The sequence below is a fragment of the Mytilus galloprovincialis genome, chromosome 6 (assembly GCF_965363235.1).
Source record: "Mytilus galloprovincialis chromosome 6, xbMytGall1.hap1.1, whole genome shotgun sequence".
Lineage (NCBI taxonomy): Eukaryota > Metazoa > Mollusca > Bivalvia > Mytilida > Mytilidae > Mytilus > Mytilus galloprovincialis.
Window position 1 is genome coordinate 2,472,917 of NC_134843.1, and position 9,631 is coordinate 2,482,547.

Below are 9,631 nucleotides of genomic sequence, written 5' to 3' on the forward strand. Positions count from 1 at the left end.
TTTGAGCTTGCAGTGATGTGTAATTTGATTTTGATTCGGTTAATGTAAATTGCATGTTAACATTTTGTGTTGTAATTTCATTTTCTGATACGACAACCCACTTACTGTGAATTCTTTTATTTTTTTGTAGATTCACATTTTTGTAGATTCACATTTTTGTAGATTCACATTTTTGTAGTCTCTACTTTTGTTGATCTTTGAATTTTGATATTTTGGAAATATGCATACTTTCTAACGTAAATGTATAGTTTGTTGAACAATCAATTCTTGGTCTTCGTTCACCAATCAAAACCAGGAATTGGAATCAAACGAATTATATTGAATCCACGGTAAAATTGGTTAAGTCATAGAAAGGGGGATAGTTATATGTGCATTATATGTATTTTATACATTTAAAGTAAAACTCTTTTGCCGTTTTAGTGTTTATTTTGGAACCATGATAGCTGGACAAACAATACCTGTACAGCAAGTTCTCCACATATGATAGATTTAATGACAGCCGTCACCTGCTCATGTGATACTATGGGCTATATTGCGTAAGAACATTTCTATTCAACTAAATGAAGTCAATTTAAAAGTATAAATAATCCAATCAAACAACAACAACATAAACTACACTTTTGATTTTGCCATTTGATTAGGGATTTGAATTTTCCAGGGAGATCATTATTTTTGTGGTTTTACTTTCTACACTGCCTCACTATAAACAACAACAAAAAAAAAACAACAATTATTCTGTTGTCATGTTTAGAGATATATATTTTCTACTTTCAAGCAAATATTTCTGGAATTCAGAATAAAGTAATATTGGATAAAGAAATGATAATCTCAGTCTTTAAAATATATAAGCGGTACTTATAATTATAACAGATGTTTATTTAGACAATTATTGTCTTCTCAATAAAACTCGAGGCCAACATATTTGAAATTGTAAACTCTAACGCTAACAAGTTAATCTGGGTAAAAAGTACCAAAAGTATTGCCTAACACAGAAAAAAAAATCAAATCTAAGCATTAAGGAGATACATTCCTACATTCCTTAAATGTCTACTTCAAACCATTTTCCCTGACTTTGAAATTGTTATGATAAAAAAATGACATATCTCAGCAATAGAGTACAGAAATCCCGACAAAGATACCAGGCTTACATATTGGACAAGCGTTTCTACAAAATACTCATCAGTATTTCTCAACAAAAAAAGCGCATGACAAAGTTCGAATTTGAAGAGTGTTGAGGGCAAAAAATTCCAAATTCTTCGGCCTCGACCTGGTGGTTGTAAAAATAAATTCGTCAAAAATACCAGGCTTATACAGCTGAGATAATTTATTCCTGTGGTTGAAAATAACAAGTATTTCGAACAATTTGACGTTTCGTAAACTAATACCAGAGAATATTATTGCAAATTCTGTAGATGTGGAAATAAAATTGTATCTTTTTAATGAGTTCTAATGATTACTTATGCTATTTGAATGGTTTGCATTTCTTCTGGTATATTTTATTATTTTCTAGATAATAAAGTTAAATTGTTCTATTTGATGACTTTTTACAGTATATTTGAAGGACCACCCATAATTGAAACCATCATCTCCACCTCAACTGAAAGTTCTTTGGAAACGGAGACAGTTCCTGTGCACGAAGGTACGGAAACAAAATGTTTGAGTTTAATCATTAGATTGCAGTTTTTTTTCAAAATGTCTATTGAAATTTATATGTTTAAGCTGGTACTATTATATATTGTATAGAAATCCCAGGTTTTCAAACAAGTGAGAGGTTTTGCTAGTTATAAAACTAGGATTAATCCACCATTTTTCTACATAAGAAAATATCTGTACTAAGTCAGGAATATAACAGTTGTTATCTATTTGTTTGATGTTTTTGAGCTTTGATTTTGCCATTTGTATAAGAACTTCCCGTTTTTAATTTTCTTCAGAGTTCAGTATTTTTGTTATTTAATTTTTTGAATGTTTAACAATGTGACAAGAACCACAAAATTAACAATTAACAGATACACGTTATTAATGGTGAACTGATGTTCTCAATAATTATATTGTTAAAAATATGTTATATGAAAAACAATTACCCGTTTCTATTTTCATTATATCTTTCAGAAACAACAGAAACGATTATATCGATTCCATCGTCAGCAGAAGCAGTTCAAGTGTCTTTCACCATTGATACAGACTATGCCATTATTGTTGATCACTTGCAATTTAGAAATGAAATCAAGCAAAAACTTGCTGACACCATGCACGTAAAGGTTAAACGGATCACATATCTAAGCGTAGAATCAGGTACTCTTTATACCAGTTTGGCTACATTTCTTTTATCTGTGTGAATATTGAGTACAAAAGATTGAAATCTCACGGACTCTAAAGACTTTAAAACAAAAAATCATAAAATTACTGTACTCCGAGGAAAAACCCGGTTGACACTACTATGCATCATAAAACTGGTACCCGGTTAACACTACTATGCATCATAAAACTGGTACCCGGTTAACACTACTATGCATCATAAAACTGGTGAGGATTTTACTTCAGCATATGTGGAACGGAAACCATAATTCTGTATCACAGATTCAGTTTATTTTCTATCTATGAGATTGAATCTCCCTCTGGTATCTTTCGACCCTCTTTAATGAAAATTAATATGATAAACATATATATATATAATCGTTCACACTGACGCGATAATATCTTATAATTTAGGATATACTCTTGAAATGTCAGTTTAATTAGAAATGTCATAATTTATAACAAAGATTTTAAAATTCATACTTTACTAATCCTCGTTTAGAAAGGAACAATATAGATATACTGTTTTGATTATAATTGGTTGAAAATATACCTTATGGTTTTATCCTACAATAAACCTTAAAAAAAAGAACAGAGCTTTGACTTTGTAGAAAATTTGCGTTAGTGATTTGTTCTTTTAAAATTGAAAAACAATGAATCACGATTGCAATCAAAACATTTTTTAAATTAAGGGCACTGTTTATGGCCTAACATTATGGGGTAATCGCCTTTTAGAGTAAAATTTCATCGAAAAGCCGAATTCACAAGTGATAATATTATCAGGACCAAATATTTAAAAATTAATGTCTTCGCGGATTCATAAGGAGAATACTAGTGTGATAACCCTTCTTTCGCGTGTTTTGTTTTTGTCTAAACTCAATAAAATATCTAGCTTCAACCTCAAGTTTCCCAAGTCGAATCCCAAAACCCAAACTGCATTGTTTTAGATATTAGATTATGCCATGATGTCAATTAAAGTTGTACTTATTAATTGGTCTTGGAGATAATATGTATTTGTTGAATGATGCATATTTACAAAAAGGTATAGTATATATTATTAATCAAAGTTCTTTGAAACGTTCATATGAGCGTCACTGATGAGTCTTATGTAGACGAAACGCGCGTCTGGCGTACTAAATTATAATCCTGGTACTTTTGATAACTATTTACACCACTGGGTCGATGCCACTGCTGGTGGACGTTTCGTACCCGAGGGTATCACCAGCCCAGTAGTCAGCACTTCGGTGTTGACATGAATATCAATTATGTGGTCATTTTTATAAATTTCCTGATACAAAACTTTGAATTTTTCGTAAAACTGAGGATTTTCTTGTCCCAGGAATATATTACCTAGCCGTATTTGGCACAACTTTTTGGAATTTTGGATCCTCAATGCTCTTCAACTTTGTACTTGTTTGACTTTATAACTATTTTGATATGAGCGTCACTGATGAGTCTTATGCGAAACGCGCGTCTGGCGTACTAAATTATAATCCTGGTACTTTTGATAATCATAATTATGAATTAACTGTTTACAAAACTCTGAATTTTTTAATTACTAAAGTTTTTCTACTTCAGTAATAGATTACCTTAGACTGTATTTGGCAAAACTATTAGGACATTTTGGTCCTTTACTATTGCAAGAATCGAATTACAGATGTGTGTGTCTGATATCGAATCGCGAGTTCTTATTATTGACATACTCACACTTTCACATTATCCGTTATGCTTGAAACCTTGCAATATTTTCTAAAATTTACAGTGCTTAGTTCAATTGTAATGCAATAGTAATGTATAAATATACTATGTACTGTTTTTTATTCAACATGTGACATTATCTCATATTTGTCAAACCTTGTTGAATATTTTTATTATTTTTTCAGGAAGTATAATTGTGACGTTTAAGGTTGAACATGGAAGCATTTCAGAGACAACTATCCAGGAAGCCGTTGAAAAACTACTGGCTGCAATCATGTCTAACAGTTTGGTCATCACAAATCATCACGGTGGACCTCTGAAAATTATCAAAGCTTCCTTTACTTATGAAGTGGTAGATAAAGGTGTGTCATATCAATGATAAGTTTTTTTTATGTATAAAGGCCACTTTTAAGAACCGCTTTTGGGCTTTTTCATAGCAGCCAGTTTTTATTGGTGGATGAAGCGGGAATACAAGGAGAAAACCACCGACCATCATATCAATGAAGCTCCTCTAATGTTTATTACAAATTTATACATTCAATTTGATTATATGTAAATACACGTTACCGTTTGACATAAACATTGTTGACCTGCATAGGCGACAGGGACAGCGAAACATAGATATTAGAAGATGTGATATGAGTGTCAATGACACAACTCTCCATTCAAGTCACAATTTGTAGAAGAAAACCATCAATATGGTAACTTAGTTCAAAATTTAGTATCTTAGTTTAAACTTGCTTTCGAAAATTTTCTCAATAATGCCTTTGGCACATATTGGAAACGTGCTTTGGAAAACAGAGAAGATGTTCATACACATACTTTATCTATTTGGTGTAGGACATTTTAGGTGTTTTGCGCATAACAAATAATTTGATTTATATTTTTGTTTTAGACCCAGTTCCAGAAGAAGAAAATCCTTCAACTCTGTACATTATACTCGGTTGCGTTGGAGCATTACTGGTCATCGCTGTAGTCGTTATTGCTATACTGCTTCACAAGATGAAAAAAGACCACACTGCGGTGTCCACTTCACCACCACCACCTTATGGTCCCCAGATGCATGGTCAGTAATTGACATGAGAATTTCTAGAGGCTGTTTTTTCCTTAAACAAGCATGTCCATATAGCCCTTTTTAAAGTGTTATTAATTACATATATATCGGAATCAGGATCTTGTTGCACGTTAATAAACATCTGATTATAGATAAACTTGTCTTCATCTTTTATGGTTTGAGACTCTTGACACAGATATAAAAAAATAACAAAATTATACAGTTGCATAGAAATTATTCCAACATTTTGTTTTTCACTAAAATGATAAAAAAAAACAATATTAAACATTTTTACATAAATCATTTGTGTAATACTCAAGCTTATATTAATATACCGCAGTGATAACAAGGGCAATTATCATTTGATAAATCAAACGTTTGATGTTCACTACACAGAATACAGTTGTTATCAATGACTACAAAATATATACTATCTTGTTTAAGTCGTAAAAAAAAATCTGTTGTTTGTGTTACAATACATATTCTCAAAGGTTACCCAAAGATTAAAAAATGTTGATGATTACAAATGTACCTACGTTTTATATCTAAGAAAATTAGTTTGCCATAAATACTGCTACTATTAAAAATCAAGCGGAGGTTGATATCTTATGTTGCGTGAAATGTAAAACCTTGGAAATCCCAATCAATTTCATTTGAAGGTACTGGTAGTTCATCGTTTATTTTAATTTCATATCAGAAATATATTGAAAAAACACTCGTTATTAGCTTTTCTTTTAAATGTTTTTTTCTTCTTCTCATAACTTTGTTATCTTTCGTTTAACATTTAGTATGTAAGCATTTCAATTTTTCTGAAATTAGTATATATATCTTTTTAAGGTGGTACCTAACACTACAGGGAGATAACTCTGTAAAGTCAGCTAAACGTTTTAATTACGTTGTGTTGTAGAAGGAATATTAAGCTTCTCAATGATCAAAATTGATGTTTGTCAAACTGCTATATAACCAGTGTAATTTTTCTGACAAAACGGTTGGTTCAAAATTTTTAAATTTTTTATATTTTTGTTAAAGGGTCAAAGTAAATATTTTGACAAAATTTTATGAAAATTAAACGAGCCAAATTAATTTTAGTGAAAGTGTTGGTTACCACCTTAAGCCAAGGGTATAAAAAAATGTTTGAACCAAGGCTGCGAAACGGTGAATCATATCAGCCTCGAGCACCACTGAACAGACACTAATTGTCAAAATGCGCTTCTGATTCAATACAATTAGTCGAATCGTAGAATGATTTACGTATGCTATCATAATTTCGTGGACCACAATTAAAAATCAGGTACACGAATGACGATGGATATTTTCATTTGCCATGGCCACAATTCCGTCTTCAGTCATTGCATAACCGAATACAAACTATCAACGGAATTTTTCTTTATTGCTGAACTGTGAACATCATCTAAACCGAAACTGCTACCCATTCCACTACATCTGAGTTCAGCCGATTATTGTCAGGTTCAACAAGTTCAGTGTTTAGTTCTCTCAGTAGTGTTTTTTAACTGTCTTTTTTGCCATAGTGTTGTCATTCTTCTGAATATATAGCAACTATATCCTCGTCAAAAGTCTTGGGCTGCGCGTACGTGCTTCGGAAGGGTCAGTTGTGTTCCTTGCTCACTAGTGAAACGAAACGTGTTGTGTCTGTTTATACGTTAATTAGTCATACCCAATGATAAGTCACCATAAAGTAGGAGATTAGAAATGACTACAGTGTTACTTATATATCACATAAACTTATATACTAAATGGCACAAGAAAAATCTAAAACATGAACACATTAAATGAAAATTTTAAAATTCTTGGTTCACCTTTTCCTTATGTAGAAAATTATATATACAGGGACATCTTTTATTACTGGCAGGGGGAAAAGGGACACTTTTTTCACAAGAGTTCATTAAGGGGAGATTACTTTTTTGTGTATAGAAAATGAAAGGGGAAAGGTGCATTTTTTTATCAGTACAGTTTGGCCATTGGGGCAAGATGCACTTGTCTCAGAAAAAAATTTCAATATTAGCCGTTTGCTGACAGCGCTGATAAATAAGAGTGACAGCGCAGATAAATAAGAGCAATAATAGTTCCGATTCAAATTAGCTGTTTTTGTAATATTGCGAAAAATATGTCATATTATCCTTTGGTTTATAAAGGTGTTGATGTTCCAAGGCCAGTTAGTAGTGGAAGCAAGAAATTTCTGGTCCAAGAACGAACAAATTCAAAGACAAAACAAAGTAATGATAAGCACGGATGTGGTAAAATGTATGACACTGGTCATGGATCTGCAATGAAAGATGTGGATATTGTTGCAATAGAGAAAGGTGCTGGAATACAATGTGCAATGTATGGTCAACCAGGAGAAAAGTGGACGGAAATAGAGATTCGAACAAACAGTAGACCAGGTACGATATTTGTAACAACTGGCAATGATTCCAAAAGATTGTTTTAACTTGCTATAAAACCAGGTTTAATCCACAATTTTCTACATAAGAAAATACCTCTACCAAGTCAGAATTATGACAGTTGTTATCCATTCGTTTGTTGTGTTTGAGCTTTTGATTTTGTCATTTAATTAGAAACTTTTCCTCGGCGTTCAATATGTTTGTGTTATAACTTTTTTAAAAGACTGCATTTGTAAGTTATTTAGTATTTATTAATGTTTCTTAAATTGGGACATATTTTGAGTCATATGTAGACGAAGCGCGCGTCTGGCTTACTAAATTATAATCATCCTGGTACCTTTGATAACTATTCAGCTATGTGCACCATAAAATGGCGACATTGTTAACAGTTTTAAAATAGCAAAGAGGAAATTGAACATTACACATTTAAGGACGCGTACAATAACATGACCACATTACCAACAACGAAAAACAAACAACTGTCTACCAAACGCTTATAAGAGAGCAACAAGAACACCACTAAACCTTTCGGACAATATATGTCCCTAAAAATTGTTATATTGGACCACAATTTAGCACATTGAAAAAGGAAACGGATAATGTGTCACAAAGACAATAACCCGACCAAAGAGCAGAACATAGGCCAAGCAACTTATGGGTCTTGGGCGTTCAAGAAGGCTGGCAACTTATCAATAATGTATTCAATATAAAAAAGAAGATGTGGTATGATTGCCAATGAGACAACTATCCACAAAAGGCCAAAATGACACAGACATTAACAACTATAGGTCACCATACGGCCTTCAACAATGAGTAAAGCCCATACCGCATAGTCAGCTATAAAAGGTCCGATAAGACAATGTAAAACAATCCAAACGAGAAAACTAACGGCCTTATTTATGTAAAAAAATGAACGAAAAACAAATATGTAACACATAAACAAACGACAACCACTAAAGAAGAATATTACCATTAAAGATGGAATGTGAAATTCCTGAACTTATAAGATGTCTTCTAGTTGTTTTGTATTTACAAATGATGTCCTTGTACCGATGATAACATTTGGTAACTTTTTTTAAATCGAAAACCCTGATGTTATATTTTTCTGTAATACAGAAATTTCTTTCGTTAAAACGTTAGTTGCTTTTATTAAACAAATCTTGCAATGCAAGGAAATTTCAAAATAAAAAGCAATTACACCACATCATAAGAGGCAGAAAAGTAACACTTGAAAAACATTGACAAGGAGAACACAGCAATAAATTTGGTGCAAAACAAAATGGTACCGCACGAGGATATCTATAAATAATAATCATGTTGTACAAATATGTTTTACTAATCAGTTAATAGTTCTTTTTATAAATTTCAGGTTCGGCGTCCTCCATACCAGGTCCGCCTAACTATTTACCTCCAATTACAGGCTAGAAGGCATATCAGCTGCTATGAATTGAGGCTTTGAATTACCGTTAGACAACATCAAAGCTACTATTAGATTTTGTCTAGATGACTCCATATAATATTTTAAAGATTAAATATAATGTTCTATCATAAAAGAACATGTTCTTTTCTGTTGACAAATAAAGGCAACAGTAGTATACCGCTGTTCTAAATTCATAAATCGATAGAGAAAAAACAAATCTGAGTTACAAACTAAAACTGAGGGAAACGCATCAAATACATTGTATAAGAGAACTACGACACAAGAGAAACAAAACATTAAAATGTAACACACACAGAAACGAACTATATTATAACAATTGCCATTTCCCTGACTTGGTACAGGGCATTTTAAGATAAAAATGGTGCAAAACACAGTGTATTCGTGTCTCTGTCAACTTTGTCTGTGATTTCATAGATAAGTTAGTATATTTATTCAACTCAAGCATCAATTATGCAATAACTGTGTACGATTCTCTCTAATTTGTTCTTTAGTTTGTATGAGACTATTATACTTGTCGTCTTCAGGAGAGCGAAAAGAAGTTGAAGTTATGTGTTGTATTCATGTTACACTATTAGATGGTTAAACTAAATTGATTTTTATTGAGAGCGCCTCTCGGAAAATTAAGTAGTAGTCTTTGATTAATCAACATTAAATACGTTTCTCATTTTCGAGACTTCCACGAGTTGAAATATAACGCAAATAAATTGTCGCAACTATTTAAAACTGGATCTTTTCTAATCT

At 32.0% G+C, this 9,631-nt stretch overlaps 1 protein-coding gene across 2 annotated transcripts in view; it reads left to right on the forward strand.

The window, feature by feature from the left end:
• The window catches only part of LOC143078688 (uncharacterized), a 66,372-nt gene extending 57,328 nt beyond the window's left edge, over window positions 1–9,044 (forward strand). For both annotated transcript variants that reach the window (XM_076253595.1, XM_076253594.1), the window contains 7 exons: window positions 421–536; window positions 1,551–1,639; window positions 2,110–2,292; window positions 4,179–4,355; window positions 4,889–5,059; window positions 7,201–7,449; window positions 8,819–9,044. In XM_076253595.1, the coding sequence (XP_076109710.1) occupies window positions 421–536; window positions 1,551–1,639; window positions 2,110–2,292; window positions 4,179–4,355; window positions 4,889–5,059; window positions 7,201–7,449; window positions 8,819–8,874 (1,041 nt within the window). In that variant the 3' untranslated portion in view covers window positions 8,875–9,044. The remainder of the gene's footprint in view (window positions 1–420; window positions 537–1,550; window positions 1,640–2,109; window positions 2,293–4,178; window positions 4,356–4,888; window positions 5,060–7,200; window positions 7,450–8,818) is intronic.
• The last annotated feature ends 587 nt before the right edge of the window (window positions 9,045–9,631 follow it).